This window comes from Pongo abelii, chromosome 16 (assembly GCF_028885655.2).
Source record: "Pongo abelii isolate AG06213 chromosome 16, NHGRI_mPonAbe1-v2.0_pri, whole genome shotgun sequence".
NCBI lineage: Eukaryota > Metazoa > Chordata > Mammalia > Primates > Hominidae > Pongo > Pongo abelii.
In genome coordinates this window covers 39,933,134-39,951,371 of record NC_072001.2, presented here as the reverse complement: position 1 = coordinate 39,951,371, position 18,238 = coordinate 39,933,134, and the positions used below count along the sequence as shown (strand labels likewise).

Below are 18,238 nucleotides of genomic sequence, written 5' to 3'. Positions count from 1 at the left end.
GTAACATATTTTTTATCACTTTTACTTGCTCAGTTCAGTAATGCAAGAAATAAAATTTCTTCAAATGATACTTTACTTTTAAGTATTGACTTGGTTTTATCCTAAAATCCCTGGCATTTCACATATCTAGCTTCTCTTTTTAAACCTGAATTTTCCTTTTACCTGAAGGAATTTTTGAAAATCAAAGTAATAATTCATGTCTTTTTTCAAAACCAGTAAAGAGAACTTCCCTCCTGGAATAAAAATTAACCTTACAGAGTTTTAAAGATCTGCTTAATCCAAAATATTCCAAATCAAAACATTAAATAAAGTTACAAATAAGATTAAGGTTGGACTTATTTGCTTCTCTAGCAAGGCGTCAATTGTTCTAACTGCTGTAAGAAGACAAAAAGGATTTAAACCTGGCGATTTTAATACACAGATTAACACTTTGGACTTTGCAGTTCTGAGGAATTTGAAGTTATCTGTGCTAAGAAGCTATAACTTTCAAGAAAAAGAAAAAAAAACAGCTACACAAGCTCCTTAAGGAGTGTGGGCAAATTCACCTAGAGTCTGGGTTCATAAATGCTTGGTTGAAATTAAACACTCCCCATAAAGCCAATGCCCTTCAAATTAAGGGACTATAGTGGAATTCAATTATTCCTTTTAAATCTTAAATGTTACCTATAATAGCATTCCATGTTGGCTCAAAAAAAGAAAAGGAAAAATAGAAAAGTAGCAGTTTTCAGAATTCGGGGTTGCTTCAATAAGAAAGAGGTGATTAAAAACAGACTCTTAAATTTGAGAGGCCCGATTCCCCCTTCCATTGGTCCCCACCCGCTTGGTCCCCTCCTTTTCACCTCTTTTTTATGCAGTGCCCCCACCCCCACTCCAGAGCTAAGTAGCTGATTTGGGATTCTGAAGAAATAGGTTTCACCATCCATATTTGTTCTGGGGCATTTGTAAAATGCGATTTGTAGAGGGTCTTTAGCCTTCTGATTGTCTTTGAATTGTTTTTACTGAAACAGATCTTTTGCAGTTAATGAGTCCCCACGCAGCTGGACAGCTCCTCTCGGACACTGAGAACTCTAACCCCAAAATGACCCCAATTTGACACCGCAAGATGAAATTTTACCGCCTGTTAAAACCATTTCCAGCCTGGGCAGAAGGAGCTGACTGTTGACGGAGGTGTGTGCCACCTCCTGCGACCCCCATTTCGTGCCTGTCTCCCGGGCCTGCCCCACCTACTTTCCTTTCACCCCAAATGTGGGAGAGCAGATGAGCCTGGAAGCCTGGGTGGGAGTGCCAACGCTGACAATGGGGCATTAGCAAAATGCCACCAGGATGGAAATCAGAAAGTGCGGGTACCCTACTCCTTTGGAATCGCTTCTATTGGACTGGAAAATTGGGGATGAGGGAAACCAGGAAATTCTTAAATGTTAGATGAGCCTTTTTCAGCTCTATTAATAAAACACCAGCAAGTTGCTGATTAAAGGTAATAGTGTTTTGAATTCATCAGACTGACCAAGAACCAATACCTTGAATCGACTCCAACTTGATCTCCTCATGTGTAATCCACTACACTAGGACTGCTATTTTAAACTAACAGTTTCATAGGTGACATGCAACTAGATCAGTAAGATCTCTTTCGTTCAAAGAAATTCTGGGTTCTCCCCTGAGACAACTGGCAAATTTTAAAAAGACATAGATTTCCTCCAGTAGGAATGCACTTTTAACACTCTCACACTTTTTTAACTAAAAGTCGTTGAAGTTAAATATGACTTTTTGACAATATCTTAAAATGTCATATTTCTCTCTTCCTCCTACACCTAACCATATTGTCCCTGTTGTCTGCTTTAATGTATTCAATAAAATGCAAAAGAAGTTAAGAATATGAAAGAGAGAGACAGAGAAAGGCGCTAAGGTTAAAAATGCCTTCTGCATCTGATAAAAACACATGAAAATAAAGTTTAAACTTTTCTTTTTTTGTAAAACCCAAGATTATCACCAGATAATCAACTCATTATTAGCTTACAATTGTTTGAAAATATAGAAATCGGCCGGGTGCGATGGCTCATGTCTGTAATTCGAGCACTTTGAGAGGCCGAGGCGGGTGGATCACGAGGTCAGGAGTTCGAGACCAGCCTGGCCAATATGGTGAAACCCCCGTCTCTACTAAAGACACAAAAAATTAGCCAGGCGTGGTGGCGCGCCCCTGTAATCCCAGCTACTCAAGAGGCTGAGGCAGGAGAATCGCTTGAACCCGGGAGGCGGAGGTTGCAGTGAGCCGAGATCGCGCCATTGCACTCCGGCCTGGGCGACAGAGCGAGACTCCGTCTCAAAAAAAAAAAAAAAAAAAAAAAGAAAAAGAAAGAAAAAGAAAAAGAAGAGAAAGAAAGAAAAGAAAATATAGAAATCATCAATCTGTCTGAATTGTTTTTACTCACACTGCCAAGGAAGGAATATTTTTCTAAAAATGAGACTTAAGTTTTTCTAAATGAAAGCTATAGAGATGCTAACTCACTTTACAGTATCACTATAAAAACAGAAAAAGAAACACAAGGTAGCAATGTTGAATGTTTAAACCCTGCAAGGCAGAGGTTCCACATGAAGTTGATCTTCACAAAAAAAGGTTTATCAAGGACACTGAGGAGTTTCTTTTAAAAAGAAACGTAACTGGCACTTATTGAACAAGACATTTAAAACAACAATAATCCTATTGGCGACGATAAACTTAAATTCTTAAATTGAATTTAAGAATAATCAGAAGAGTAAAAACTGAGTACAAACTTCTCAGCCAGCGGCGCTGCACCGGGAACTTGGACCCACCAACATCAACAGCTTTGCAAAGTCGAAAACGCTCTGCAGCGAGAACAGACTGTTGTTTTTTTCCCCTCCCCACCCCGCCGCCCTCTCCAACCTCCCGGTCCCGGCTAAACTGAATTTGCGTAACTGTCGATTGAAATAAAATTCTGGAGACCAACTTTTTGTTTTCTCTTTCATCTTCTTTTCTTTTTTACTCACCTTCTCTTAAATGTCGACGAGCAATTCAGCAACAAATAAGGATACTTTTAATCTTGGAGTTCTTCTAGGGAAAAAAAGAGGACGTGGAGGAAGTACCCTCCCCCCAACCTTCAGATTTCCTACCCGTCGGCTCTAGCAGGCTTGAAGCCCGGCAAAAAAGAGTGGCTGAAAAACTGGGCTACACTCTCCTCCCTGAAGCTCCGTGAGTCCGGCCGTCCCTGCTCGGGCCATTGGGCAGAAACCTCGCGGCCCGCAGCCCCTCTCCCTGGCGTCGCGCTATCCGCGCCTCTGCCAGCCCCTTCGCACTATCTTTCTTTATATGTGAGGGCCGATTTCCCGCAGACATCATTGTTATGATGGCTCATTTAATCAAACTGTTTAATTGCTCTGGTAATCACTATCATCATCACAGGTGCTCAATCATTCATCATTTTTGGAGGGCTTTATTGACCTCCGGAGTTCATTCCTCAGACCTATTAAAACGAGGCCAAATTTCTCCGACTCCGCTTGGAGTCTCTGCAGGCTGCAATCTTAGCCTAGTTTCTGTTGCTCGAAAGCTTACAGTGAAGCAGGGAACATGGAAAGGGGGCCAAAAAAAAGAGCCCTCCCATCCGCCCTCCTCCCCGCGCGCGCTCTCTCTCTCTCTCTCTCTCTCGCGCACACACACACACACACACACACACACACACACACACAGTACTTTATTCTCTCTAATCAACCTCCCCCACCCCACCCTCCCTCCGCGGGAAAGTCGGATAGATGCGGCTCGTGGAAGACACTCTACTCTCCACTTCCCAGAATGGGTTCAAAGTTGGGGAGCGATGCGGCTGTTGGAGAACAACAGTCCGCTTTCCACTCTCTGGGCCAGGGACTGGGAAGACGAGAGCGAGAAGTTGGGGAGAGGGCGCGCTTCCAGCGCCTGTCCGCCCGGCCGCGCCACAAGGGGCCGAGAGGCACGGGGGCTGCTGGGCTGCAAGGCTTGCGCGGGGTGACCGTGGCTCCGCCCCCAACTCCGGGCTCGTAGTGATTGACGCGCGGCCGCCGGGAAACCAGCCGCGCAGAGGTGAAGCCTGGTGCAGCTTGGGCCAGGGAGGACAAGGCACCGGCCACAACTAGTTTCCACCCAAACAGTGTGGGGTAGTTCCCTTCCTTTCCTTTTCCTTTTTGGAAAAGTTCTTTCGGAGCTGGCCCCATCTCCCTGACCCCGCGAAATTGCCCCTGTGTAATTAACACAGCCATTAGCAGGCGTTACCGCGGCCCGCCGCTGCGCCTCGGGCGACCACAACAAAGCTGGGCTGTGAGCGCCGGCCACTCCTCCTCGCCCGGCAACTTCTTTCTCCCCCTCTCTCTCCGTCTTTTCCTCCTGTGCTTCCCAGCTCTGAGTGAGATCCACTTTGGAGACGCACACTAGTCGCGCGCGCGCGCACACACACACACACACACACACACACACACACACACACACACGCCCTTGGCTACATCGGACCCAGATGACTGCCTCCTCACTTCCTCCCTCCCGATTCCGCCGCGGCCCCCAAAGACTCTCGGGGTGGCCCCTTGTCCGCACCGCTTGGAGGGAGTGTGCTGAGTTAAGCTGGTCTCTTCTGGTTCTGGAAAAAAATGAGTATTGACAAGGTTGCCGGATCTGCGCAGAAAAGAAAGTGCCACTTAATAAAAAATTTAGCCCGGCAGTGGTACCGTCTGCAGAGCTTGCTGCCCTTGGATGTTAGCAGGAAGCCTTCGGGGTGCTGTAATCGGCGGGCAGAGGAGAGGGAGGCCGCGGAATTAAAAGGAACAAAAGCTAGAGCGCCATGCCAAACGTCCCCGGCAAGACCCAGTTAGGCAGGAGCCGGGAGTGATGGGAAAATGAACTAGAAGTAAGTTTTTTTTTTTTTTTCAAATGAAAAGATCTGAGGCGGTACCGTACTTTCCCTGTGGTTTTCTGCAGTTTTCCTCTCCGCTCTCCCTGTCCTCTTCTCTCTCTCCCCCTCTCCCTCTCTCCCTGTTCGCGCGCGCGCGCGCACAACACACACGCGCGCACGCACACACATACACACACACTCACACACACAGACACACTCTCCCCTTCCTCCCCCCCGCCGTCCCCCATCCCCGTGGAGGAGCAGGCTCGCTGATTTGCTCGGGTCCGCCCGGCTCGAGCCTCCCCTCCCCCTCCCGCCCCCCCGCCTCCCCGCCTCCCCCGCCCCCCCAGCCGGGGCTGTCCGATCGCACTCGTTGCATATCAGAGGCTCGGCGCGGCGCGCTCCTCCTCGCTCCCGCTCCCCACTCCCGGGATGTGTCTCCGCCGTACGACGGGCTATGGCCACCACGACTTCCGGGTTCCGTCATTTCGTTCTCCCGCCGCCGACCCGCGCCGCCAAACTGAGGCTCTTCAATAAGCCAGGCAGCAGCCAACCTGCCAACACCTACTGACACTCACTCATCTCCCAGAGAGAGAAAGAGAGCGAGAGAGAGCGAGCGCGAGAGAGCGAGCGCGAGTGAGAGCGAGCGAGCGAGCGAGAGAGAGAGAGGGAGAGACAAAATACCTACCAGGAAAGGGGGGGAGGAAGTCCAATTTTTGCAAACTATTCATTTTTTTTCTTGATTTTTCTCATTGCTTTCTTTGAACAATACTTTAAAGAGAGAGGATCGTATTATAGACACCGCGGGGGCAAAGCTAAAAAAGGGGGGAAGGGGGAGGAAAAAATTCAAGAAGCAGAAACCCCTCGCGGAGTTTTACTGGAAGAAAAAACGGGTCTGAAAGATTCCTCCTCTTCATCATCATCAACCATCATTCATTCACTACCTTGACATTCCGGGCTTTGATTGACAGCTGGAGTGGCAAAAAGCCATGAAACACGACAGTTCGGTTACATGTGGGCTGCTGACGGGCCGCTCGTAACCTTCAGTTCGGGGGCTTGATAATTTTTTTCTTCTTTTTCTTCTTTTTCTTTTCTTTCTTTTTTTTTTCCAACTGAGGGGAAGAGAAGAGAAAGAGGGGGAAAGGAGGACCGAAGAGGAGGAGGAGGGGAGGGGGGGAGGAGGAGGTGGAGGAGGAGGAGGAAGATCAGGAGGAGGAGGAAGAAGAGGAAAAAAGAGAAAAAGAAGAAATATCACAGAAAAAAAAAAACTCTTCGTTGTCTAGACTGGGCTTTTTTCCCCCCTAAAAAATAACATATTGGAGAATTGGGAGAAGTCTCTTTGGTTTGGAAAAAAAAAAAAGGAATCTTCAGCCTAGATCACTTTCTTATCCGGACTGGGATATTAAATATACGACACATCCAGGAGTTTATTGGAGCGCAGACTGATGGCGCAAAGGGTAGGTTTAAATCTCCAACACTTACCTAGATATAAATCCTCTCCTAAGAGGGGCCTGTCCCGATGCCTCCTCTCCCTTCAACGCTTCTGCTGCTGCTCGCTGCTTGATGATGGCGGCCAGTATTTTAAAAAATAGCAAAATTATTCATCGGCTTCTTTCCCTACCGTGCCTCTGCGTGTGTGCGAGTGTGTGTGCGTGCGTGTGTGCGTGTCTGGGAGCGCGTGTTCCAGCGCTGTGCGAGCGGGCGGGCGGCGAGTGCGTGTGAGTGGTGTGTGTGTGCGTGTGCAATCGTTACACGCTTTCGCCTCGCTCCAGCTTTTACCCTAGCAGCGCGATTCCCCCGGTTCTCCTGCTGCCGCTGCTGCGCCGCTGCCGCCGCTGCTCGCGCGGCTCCGGGCGGGCACGGGCTGCGTAGGAGCCGCCGCCGGGGCCGCCGCTGGGGCCGCGCTGCCGCAGCCGCTGCGCCGCCGCCTAGACTACTAGCCTGGGCTGCTTGTTTTGTCTCTGAAATTGACAAGGACGCAGGGAATCCGCTGCTAAATAATGTTTCTGGTAACTTTCACGTTATTCGCCCCCCCACCCTCCGCTCCCTGCCCCCGGGGAGGCACTGGCCCTAGTCTTTCCTAGTCCTCGGCGTTCTCGTGCTGATTTTTCGCGTTTTTCTTCTCTTTATTTTGTTTCATTTCGCCTTTTGATTTATTGGATCCTCGGAGGAGGCGAAGGGGGGTTAGGGGTGGGATCCGGGGCTTCCTCCTCACACTAACTCCACTTCTCCCTCCGTTGGCTCGCTACGGTTCTGTTGCCTCCGGCGGGAGCGGGGCCTCCCGGCGCCCCCTCAAATCCCCGGCCTCGCCGCCTCCTCTTCCTTCTCTTAACGTTGCTCTTGGTTCATGCTTTTTCATTTTTAAATTTAATAACATTTTTTCCTCACAACTTTTAACTTCGTTGTTTTGGCTGGTTTGGTTTCTGTGTGCTCAACTTGTGCTCGGTACTTTTCTCCTTTCTGACTTTGTTTTTATTTTTATTCTCTCTCTCTCTCTCTCTCTCCCCCTCTCCTCCTTTTCCTCCTCCTCCTCTCTTCTCTCTTACCTCCCTCCCTCTCTCTCTCATCTTTATCCCTTCCCCTCTTTTCTGTTCGCCCTCTTCTCCCTGCTCTTTTTCCCTTTCCACCCCCCTCCTCTGTTCTCCCTCACCTCCTGCGCCCCCTCCCCCTTCCCGGGTTCTGACAGTACGATGAGCTGCCCCATTACGGCGGGATGGACGGAGTAGGGGTTCCCGCTTCCATGTACGGAGACCCTCACGCGCCACGGCCGATTCCCCCGGTTCACCACCTGAACCACGGGCCGCCACTCCACGCCACACAGCACTACGGCGCGCACGCCCCACACCCCAATGTCATGCCGGCCAGTATGGGATCCGCTGTCAACGACGCCTTGAAGCGGGACAAGGACGCGATCTATGGGTAAACCGATCCCCCGGACCCAGCTTACTGTGTGTGAGTGTGAGTGAGAGTGTGTGTTTGTCTCTGTGGGGGTGGGAAGGTGGACCACTAAGAGGGGAGTTACTTCTGCATGGTGGGGGGCGGGCGCCGCTTGCCTTAGGAAAGGACCGTGGAGGGGGCCTGCTCTTCTGCCCCTGGAGTCAAAGCCCCGAAGAACTAGCCTCTTTCGCTCCCACAGCCCGACCACTCCGGACCCCACAGCCTGGAGTGACTGAGTCCCCAGAATCTTGCCGGGGCCTTCTCCCCGAGGACAGGATTCCTGGCCAAAGGACGCAGGACTGCTCGTTTCAGGCCCCCTAACAGAGGCCTTGACGAAGGAGAAAGTTTGCTGCCGATGAGAAGCAACTTTGGGTTTTTTTATTTTTTATTTTTTCTTCTGTTTCCTACTGAGGGTCTGGGAGTCACTAAAAGCAGCTTGAGCTGGGATCAGGGCTGCTTCTGTCGGCCAGGAGGTCCTAATCACCCACTTCTTAATTCTCTGTAAATAAAGGGGACAGACCTTGAAGTGCAGCGAGGTGGAAGGGACTCTTGCTTGCTTGGAGCCGCTCTTAGGGGGAGTAAGGAAGATGGCTGGAAATTATTTTATATTCTGAGAGCACTTGGCGAGGGGTGAGATGCACAATCCTAACGTGTACCACACGAGCTCTTCCGGCTGAGGGTAGGTGGGCAAAGCGACGGGATGCCGAGGGGAGGGGACAGTGGGTAAACAGCAACTGAGCCCCAAGCCAGAGGCCGCAAGCATCCCGAAGTGTGGCTAAGCCGCCCGGAGGAACACAAAGGGCATACGCGCACGCACACTTACAAGTTTTAAAACACGATTTATTTATTTTTGTCTGCTGCAACGCTGGGAGAAATGTGGTCTTTGGAAGGAAGCTCTCCAGCGTGTAACCTTCCTATAATTTTGGCCCCCACACTGTGGCTTTAGTAGAAGTGGATCAAACAAGTTTATAAGGCAAGGGGGTGGAGAGATTAAAAGAGCATTCTTTTGCATTTATGAGGTGTCACTCCGGTGTGTATGTAGGTGAAGCCTTTGGCCTCGTCTGAGATGCCCATTAAAATGCAGAGTTAAAACTATTTTTTTTTTTAATTTCAAACAGTGTTCCTTTCTTGGGAGGTCAGGGCTGGGTCTCAGGGGTTGGTTCGGCGGCCTCCGTAGTGTGAGGAGTGGATCAGAATCGACTCGGGCTCCAGACTGCCTGAGCGTCTCGGATGTTTCATTACGTTCCAACTGAGGCTGTTTTTATTTGTCGGGCTGCAGTGGCCGGGGGCTTCTCTGGCCAGATCTGAGGGACCTCTGAGCTGCGGGAGAGGGCAAGGCCCTTTTCCCTTTCTGTTTCTGGCTTAGGCTCGGCTGATGGAGGAAGGGTTGTAAAGTGTGGTGCGTGCCTGTTGTATTAAAGAAGGACTCCACACCCTCCAAACTTGTTGATTACAGTTCTTGCTCCTTCCCCTCTGCACCCCGTCTCTGTGTGTGTGTCTCTGCGTGGCGCTGCCCGTTAGGCACCCGTTGTTTCCTCTGTTAGCTCTGGTCTTTGAGAAGTGCGAGCTGGCGACCTGCACTCCCCGGGAACCTGGAGTGGCTGGTGGAGACGTCTGCTCCTCCGACTCCTTCAACGAGGACATCGCGGTCTTCGCCAAGCAGGTCCAGCCTTCTTGATCCACTCAACTTCGGGCAGTCCCTCACTACCCCTCCCCTTTCCTCGGAGCTTTACTTGAAAGGAGGAAAGGCCAGGGACACCCTATCTGTTCCTCTGGCCCAGTCTGCTCTCTACGCTTCCTCCCCATCCCTGAGCCTGAGGGCGAATTGGAAGTGGAGATAAATATGGGTGTTTGTTTTCCCCCCCAGCAGGAATACAGGGGCTCGACCCTCGAATTAAAGTTGACCTGCTCCTAATCTGGGGCTTGGCCTTTCTCCCCCGCCTCCAGCTACTTGAACAAGAATTGGGGAGAGGGGCTGTGAGGGACCCGAGAGTGCCCGGGAGGCAAGGAAGCTGGGCGCCTCTCCGAGCGGTCCCAGGCAGCAGTGGAGAGCCACAGCCTCTTGGACTGCTGGATATGGAACTCGGGGCCCTGAGAACGACCCTGAGTTCCTGGCTACAGCTTAGTCGTACCAGGTCCCCCTTAATGGGGCCAGGACAAGAATGCCCTGATTCTTCTTCAGCGACTCCACTAATTTAAGGCACCAGTTTCTTTCTTGTATTTTGCCAAAGCCCCTTTCCTCTTTTCCGCCATTGCCCTCCACCGTCCCCATTCTCACATTTCAGTTTTCTTATTTAAAATAGGGTGATCGTTCAAGTTGACTCTCTCTGTTTCTTACAGGTTCGCGCCGAAAAGCCACTTTTTTCCTCAAATCCAGAGCTGGACAATTTGGTAAGGCTCTCTGTTCCTTGTTTTTCCCCAGCCTTTGCCCTCTCCCATGCCCAGAAGCACCCACTTTCTGCTGGAGCTCTGGGGAGTTAGAACAGAACCCTCTTTTGGAGCTCTAGGGAGAGAGGGAGGAAGGGAGCAGCTTAGAGCCCCCGCACGGGAGCTGGCGAGCGAGGAGCAGGATGAACGCGGTGGGGAGCGGAGCCCAGGGAGGCCGAAACGGGAGACCCAGCGCCGAGAGCGCGAGCAGGGGATGTTTCCCAGGTCTCGGCCCCAGGAGTAAACTGCGAGAAGTGAGTTATTTCCTCTGTTTGCCGGGGCAGGCGGCCGAGCCCCGGGCGGCTAACCCGAAGGATGTAACCACTGGCACGGCTGAGGGCGGGCTGGGGGTGGGGGCTGGGGGGCGGTGAGGGGCAGGCCAGCGCAGGCCACTTTTAGGTGCGATTCTTTTGCTAATTTGCACGATTTCAATATTAAAAGTACTTAAATCCGCTTTCAAAGGCCCTGCCTCAGCATTCATCTTGAGTATTTCCTTCTTTAGTGAGGAAGGATTTCGCTGGGTATGCTGTTCTAAAAAGCTTTTTCTATCCTGAGAAGCGACCTTTTTTTTTTTTTTTAAGGAAAAAAAAAAAAAAGTTGTCCTGAGGTCGAGGGAGGGGATGTTTAAAGAGGACTAAGAGGAGAAAAAAGGCCTGGCCCGAGGAAAGCAGTCTTACAAATAGCACAGTGAACATCAGGGGGAAAGATATTAATGCTTATGCTCAGGTTGAGTCAGATTCCTACCCCATGGCCAATGAGGCAGAGATGATCAGTAATCACTTGATTTTTCTATTTCTTGATGTTTAAGTTTTTCCTAGCCACCTGCCCGTTTCTTCTCCCCAGCCCAACTTTCTCACCACCATCCTCACCCCACTCCCAACCCCAAGACAGGACCTCAGAATCACAGAGCTCTAACTCTATTCCCTGAACTTTTCTTTCAGATGATACAAGCAATACAAGTACTAAGGTTTCATCTTTTGGAGTTAGAAAAGGTAAGCAGGAAATAACACTCCCCGTGTTGATTAAACCACTTCCCTCTCCTATTTGAGTTGGGATGTTTTTAACAAACCTCTAGTGTGAGGGATTGAGCACCTGGAGATTTTGAGCATGTAGCCATGTCCATCCTTCAACTCGCTTCTCAACACAGGGGCTCAGAGGGTGGGTGAATCAGGACAGCCTTGCCTTTAAAGTAGCCTCCTCCTCCCCAATATTCCCCTCAGGCATTCAGGATTATTTTGAAATGCAGCAAACCATTTATGTTACTGGACACTCAGCCTGCTTGCATCTTTATTAGCTCAGCTCACCCTCGGCCCTGGGTTTGCATTAGGTGCAGGCAGAGTGAATCATCCTTGCTGGGTGTCTTTCCATTGCTCTGCAGCTCAGTTACTTTCCCCTGGAAACATACAAAACTCCTAGCTTATAAAATCACAAACGTTAATGCTTTCCCCAGTTCCAATGTTGTAATGTTTTGATGTTATTATCAAATCAGATTTAATTCCCTGGACTCCCAGTCTGAACCCAGTTATTTCCAGTCCTATTTCTTTCTCTCTCTATTGTAACTTGTTGCTCAGAGAAGTCTCTGGAGAATAATATCTGCTGCAACAATTACTCTATTGTTTCCTTGCCTTCAACTATTACACCCTTTAATTAGAGTTAGTTTGGAAGACATCACACTGTTGCTCTTTCCAAATGTAACCTTGCAACCTGGTATTTTTCCTTTCTAAAAATGAAACAAAACAACAACAACAACAACATGAGCTAAACCCTCCACCACGACCTTCGTTCTAGGTCCACGAACTGTGCGATAACTTCTGCCACCGATACATTAGCTGTTTGAAGGGGAAAATGCCCATCGACCTCGTCATTGATGAAAGAGACGGCAGCTCCAAGTCAGATCATGAAGAACTTTCAGGCTCCTCCACTAATCTCGCTGACCATGTAAGTCTGTTAGCCTTTGGCAATCTTTTAAGGCCACTGGGCAAAGCATTATTTTAAACTTGTTTTAACATCTAGTTCCACTGATTTAGTTCTCTTTTTAAATGACCCCATCTCTTTTGGGGTCTTTTCTTCTCTTTCTTGCTTTCTCTGCCATACCCTTCATTTTCATTTCTCCTTTCTTGGACCCCCTCCTATTTATGTTGAGAGCCAAAAAACCAGAGTTGATAGAGTGATTTGTGCTCTTAATGTGTAAAGTTTTCTGGATTTGGTGACTTGGGTGTTAGCAAAGTCTGTTTGATATAATCACCACTGTGTTTTCTGCTTTCTTAATTTTGTGTAATCAGTGCAGCAGGGATAGAAAGAAGCAAGACAGTAAGCTGGACTGGTCTGGAGAGAGAGGACTGAATGAAAGAGAATTGAGTGAGTGCTGATTTCCTAGTATCTCACAGAGATGACAATTCTGAGAATTATTGGCAATCTTGCACTGCATTCGAAATAAAAGGGGTGAACGAACACATTACAATTCTCAGGGCTTTTGCTATAGAAACTTATCGTCAGAATAGGGACTTATTGCCAAATGCCTGAAGCATCTTCATAATAAAAGACAGTAACCTTGATGAACCAATTATTAACAATGTATTACAGAAAGCTGAAGGGAATTATGATTGAGTAACCATAGGTTAGTTGTTGAATTTTAACACTTTAACAGTTGGTGAATGAGGATGGAGAGTATAGTAAGGAATGACTGTGTATGTCAGGCCAGGAAAGGAGATTTCTTTCTATTCTCTCTGTTTCTAATCCTATTTTGGAACCAATCTAGTGAGTCTGATGCTAAAAAAAAAAAAAAAAAAAAAAAAAAAAAAAAAAAAAAAAGCATATGTAGTGAGACTGAAAATTTGAAAAAGAAGCAAAGAGAAGAAAGATTGCAGCTGGTAGGAAAGGCAAGAGTGGCGAGGTTAAAGAGTGGGTGTGAACAGCAGTTTTATTTATAGGAACTCAAGCCTGGAAATGGGGGACAGGGTGTCTATAGATTACATTCAGTTGAACTCACAGCCTAAATAATATAAGCTGTAGTTTAATAACTTTGTGGCTGAAATATTAATTTGACACTCCATGTGAGGTAAACAGGCATTAAGTCTTGAAGGCAGTTTGTTCCTACCTCCCATCCCAATTCCTGACTGGTATGAGAAATGAATTGGGATGCCTTAGTATAAACCTTCTATGAGGTTCTTCTCTCCCCTGCTCCAAACAAAAGTTTTGAAAATATGCAGTCATAGATTTTCATAATTAACCTTTGCACTTGTATGGGAAGTCAGCCTAAGAACAAAAGTTAGAAAAAGTCTAGAAAAGAAAACCGCAGTCTGGGATATCCAGTTCTGTGACAGAATAAATACTACGGTGTTGAAGACTCCTATTCCTATCTCTTTACCCTTACCTTTTTCCATCATGGTGAGGGAATCTTTGGTGATCTCCTTTGTATATTGAGTGAATGTAATGAAATCAAAAGGATGCAGCAGTGGTTATGGAAAGTTTATTTGCTGATCTGTGGCTCTACAGTGTGTTGTGGTCCATGAGGCATGACACTACCTAAGAAATATTTATCTTTGTTGTTTTTTATGTGTTTATTTTCATTGTTTTCTGTTTCTAAATTTATATTTATTCACATTATTGGGAGAATGGGGAGGGATCTATGTACATGGTTTGTAAAATGAGAGGTTCACAGTTCTCAGAGCCAAAAGCTTTTCTCATGATATTTCTAGGAGTACCTACTACTAAGTTTTCTAAAACAGTTTCTTGGCAACTGTTTTTCCAGTGGATGTATACAGCTAGACCATGTTGATGTTTACATAGAAAAGATAAGATAAAAAATGCTGTTTAAAGTATTGGCTGATAGACAATATCAATTTATGAGACTATTGTAATATTTAAATATCCACTCAAGAAGGAAGTTGTACCTAAGAGGATAGTGCTTTAATAATTTATCAATCATCATCTTTGGATAAAAGAGTCAACTGTAACATTTGTTGCTCTCCTTTCAGGCCCCCAGTCAAGTAAATATGACAACTGATTTATTTTGAACCCATGAGGGCTTGCCACCTCATTGGGTGTCATAATTTAAAGCCTTTTATTTCCTAGAGATCTGAACTATAACATTTTTACTTTAGCCCCCTGCTATTTGTTTTGAAAGGAAGCAATAATTTGTTCCACCAGCACATCAAGTAGAAAATGGAGAGATTTGCCACAGACTTGTATTTTATGCAGGGACATGAGAGAAAACCTTGGAGAGTTTTCACCATTTTTGAGACTTTTGTACCATAGGTGTATTGATTGTATTCATGTCCAGGCTTCCCCCTTCAAAGCAAATCCTCTTATGCTTTTCAGCCTCTTCTACAAAGTTGCCTTCCTTCAACCACCTAGCCAAACACAAAGTAAAAATAACAGAGAACCACTACCTGAAAAGTGGTGCGAGTGGGACATTTTCAGCATGTAAATGTGCCCAATTTGAATCTTCAGGTTTATTTTTCATTTGCTTTGATATGCATATTTAATACATTGCCCCAGGCTGGATCTCATTTGGTGAACACTGGTGCAGGGGTGATGATGAGCCACTTCAGAAAGGCCCAGACAGCACGTTGTTTTCTTGTTTTATCTGTTGGCCCACTATTCTGATGTACTGAGCTTCCTCATGGTTTTATTTGCACATGAAATGCTAAGAGCATTTCAACTTATTGGCTATGAATAATGACAGCTAAAAAAGAAGTGTAGTTTAATTTGTTGTATGCCAAGGTTTCTCTTGTGGAGGTGACAGTTTGTGACAGCTGTTTGACACCCCCAAAACACACACACCTCTACTCTTATTAAGTGGTATCCAGCTTCATTGTGTGTGTGTGCGTAGCCGTGTGTGTGCGTGTTTAAGGAAGGAACGTGCAAGGAGAGAGAGAAAAGCAGAGAGAAATGCGTCAGAAGCAAAATATTAGGTACCAATATAGTTTCAGTATTCTTTAAAAGAATTTGAAAATGTAAATAAATAAAAGTAATAAATATAAATATCTTCAAAGCAAGTATATTGGCAGACTTCAGAATAAGTTTTATATATTATTAGTAAATCCTGTCAATTTCACATTTCATAAAGTTATATAAATAATTTGATTTAACAGATGCATTAAAAGAAGACCACCATAATATTCTTGCTTTCCATTCCTTACATTCAGTGAGGTTACTGAGTTTATTCATTTATTATTAACACTTGCATATGATGGGTGTAATGAAAAGAGGAAGTTTGGAATTAAATAGAAAATAAAATATGCAATATTGATTACAATTTTGTTGTATTTAGTAAATTTATAATGCATGCTTATGTTTTTAATATTATAATGTATTTTGTCTTTTACTATAACATAATAATATTTATAGGTAGGAAAGAGCTATTACAATGTTTTTGGAATATTGGAGAGAAAAAAATATATAATAGTCAAAGGAAATAGAACTCTGTTTTCCAGCTGCAGTTCATGTTAGTTTCCTAGACATTCAAATTTATCATGTTTAAAATAAATATGTCTGGAAAACAATTTTTAAAGAAGTTTCAACTTGAAAACTGCTGTGAAATGACCAGCTTTTTCTAGTCTGTGGAATTTCTGAATAAAAGGTGATACTCACATTATCTATTTTACACAATTTTAGATCAAGTATTTAGACCTAGTACAGACAAAGAAAATACATCCTCACATTTACATGTAAAGATATTACATGTAAAGTTCAGACAAGTGAAATCTACTTGCTTGAAGTATATTCTCTGAGCTAAGCTCTATTTGCTTGAAGCGCATACAGTTATACAATTGTACTGTTATTCCTAGTTAGTGGTCATAAAGAGCTATATTTTTATTTTATTTGAAAGAATTCAGTAGAGGGAAGAAAATACAATTATGTCTGTTAACAATTAATAGCAGATACCTTAAAATTGCCTGGATCTGCTAACATCACTAAGAAAAGAAAAAATATTGTATATTTATATGTTGGAAGCTATAATTTAAATGAAGATATTCTGGTGTTTTCTTTTGCATCTCTGAATATATCAAGTTTATGTTCACACAGTTTGTTTGTTTGTTTGTTTGTTTTTCAAATTGGTTAGGTCAGAGAGGAGACTCTCCAGAATCTTATTTCTGACAGAATATGGGCAAGTGACTCTAGATAAATTCAATTACTACCTGAAAAATTGGAGGGAAGTGACAGTGAGGGGTGGGATAGGTTCAAGTGGTTGTTCTATAGAATATCAAGGGGGAAATAATGAAATTGGATAATAATAGGAATAATATGAATGCTTTATTTTATTTGCTAGTTTCTTATGTTTTAGTGTAAGGTGAGACCTTATGGTATGCTATTCAAAGCCTCTGGGGCCTATTCTGATAAATTTCTACTTCTGAGCTCTGTCCACCAACTCAAGGAAGCATGGCTGGGTGCGTGGATTTTCTGTTGTGTTGTTGCTGCGTAGTTTCTGGTGGTTGATAGCTTTCTTAATTCCCCATTAAGAATAATTATACTATTTAAATCATTTAGACTGTGCAGTTGGAGTATGTTTTCAGTGTAACTGTGATGAGATGAAATTAAACAAAGGTTGTACTTGACAACCACATAGACATTCACTATCAGATTTTTTGAAAATTGGCATTCTTTAATTCATTTTCTTTTTTTAATACTAAATGTTCTATGGAATATCCCAACACAATTCAAAGTTATAAGAGGCATTTTATAATATGGCATTACACCAACAAAACAAGACATTTCTGTCTGCTCTAAAAGTTGCTCGATTAAATGGAGAAATCATTTGCAAAGGGTACTTGCCACTTCTGTGAGAGTTGCTTACATATTAATCCCAAAGCTTAATAGAGAGGTAGAAGTGGGGAGGTGAGGGAAGGACCCCAGCTTTATTTACATTTTTAAAGAGTGAGTCCAGGTTCTGAAAGCACACGTAGGTCTCCTGACTTCTTATGTCAACTTTACAATACTGTAGTTAAAATTCCAACATTTGTTCAAACCATACAATTAACATTTTTAACTTTTGTAGACTTCAGTACGCCAAGATAGGAGTCCCTGTTTTATTTTTAAAAATATTTTTTGCATAATGTTAATTAGGAGTTAAAACATTATAAAGTTATGGGAAATAAGTAATTTAATTATGTATGTTGATACAAGTATATCTTCCCTTTGTTGTTTAAATATATTGAGTCAAATTAGTTGTACATGCTTCATTTACTGATTAAAATATCTCTATGTATGTTTACTATTACTCTCTACCTATGAGCACATACCCTGAGTTACTTTATTGTATTTTCCAAGTTTACATGTAATTTTTCTCTTGATCTTATATAGTTGTGTAGGTTCTAGAAGATATCTGGTCTAACTTCTTAATTTTAAAGAGATAAAGGAAATGAGCCCCATAGAAATGAGGTACATCACTTGCTTAAGTTCACCTGACTGGTGAGAGGTGGCATGCCAGCATCTTAATTCCAATCTAATGTTTTCTTTCCTATACCATGTCCATTGCATTGCCTTTTCATTTGGGATCTAAAATGAGTTTCAGATTATTTTAGATAGAACGTGTATGTGGCATGGCCTTTGCTTTTCTCCTTGAAGCCTCATACATTTTACTTCTCCATTCAGTTTTGTATTTATTTACAAACGCTTTATACATTTCACCCCACTGGCCCCATGGAAATGTGCCATGTGGAATCATTTAAATAGGGAAATAACACCAATTCGCCGAGACTTATTAAGTATTCTCTTATAGGTAGGTCCCTCATGGAAATGCCATAATGGTTTAAAATGTTACAATTCCAGTGTATCTGCAACTTCAACAAGAGAGGCACACATATGATTTGCTTCCTATGCCCAGAGACTCCTGTCCTCTCTATGCTCTTTTCTAGATTTAGCAAAATTCAATGATAGTGCTAAATCAATCTTTTTTTTTAACTTTCAAGGGAGAAAACACTGGCAGAATTGTGTTTTCTAGGGAAAGCTGTGTGTAAATGAGAAACAGAGTAGAGCAGCAGAGCGCTCTCCTGTGGCCCCACTAC

At 44.7% G+C, this 18,238-nt stretch overlaps 1 protein-coding gene and 1 long non-coding RNA gene across 2 annotated transcripts in view; one reads left to right on the top strand and one right to left on the bottom strand.

Annotated features, from left to right (window-relative positions):
• Positions 1 to 5,777: 5,777 nt before the first annotated feature.
• On the bottom strand, positions 5,778 to 6,433 carry LOC129050075 (uncharacterized). The gene is made up of 2 exons (XR_008513520.2): positions 6,348 to 6,433; positions 5,778 to 5,977 (listed from the first exon to the last, which is right to left on the bottom strand). It is a non-coding gene; the product is annotated as an uncharacterized LOC129050075 (long non-coding RNA).
• MEIS2 (Meis homeobox 2) overlaps positions 6,156 to 18,238 on the top strand; it is a gene marked incomplete at its 5' end in the record, with an annotated part of 207,097 nt that continues 195,014 nt past the window's right edge. The window contains 6 exon segments of the mRNA NM_001133677.1: positions 6,156 to 6,322; positions 7,552 to 7,784; positions 9,324 to 9,465; positions 10,143 to 10,193; positions 11,171 to 11,221; positions 12,018 to 12,167. Coding sequence (NP_001127149.1) covers positions 6,311 to 6,322; positions 7,552 to 7,784; positions 9,324 to 9,465; positions 10,143 to 10,193; positions 11,171 to 11,221; positions 12,018 to 12,167 — 639 coding nt within the window.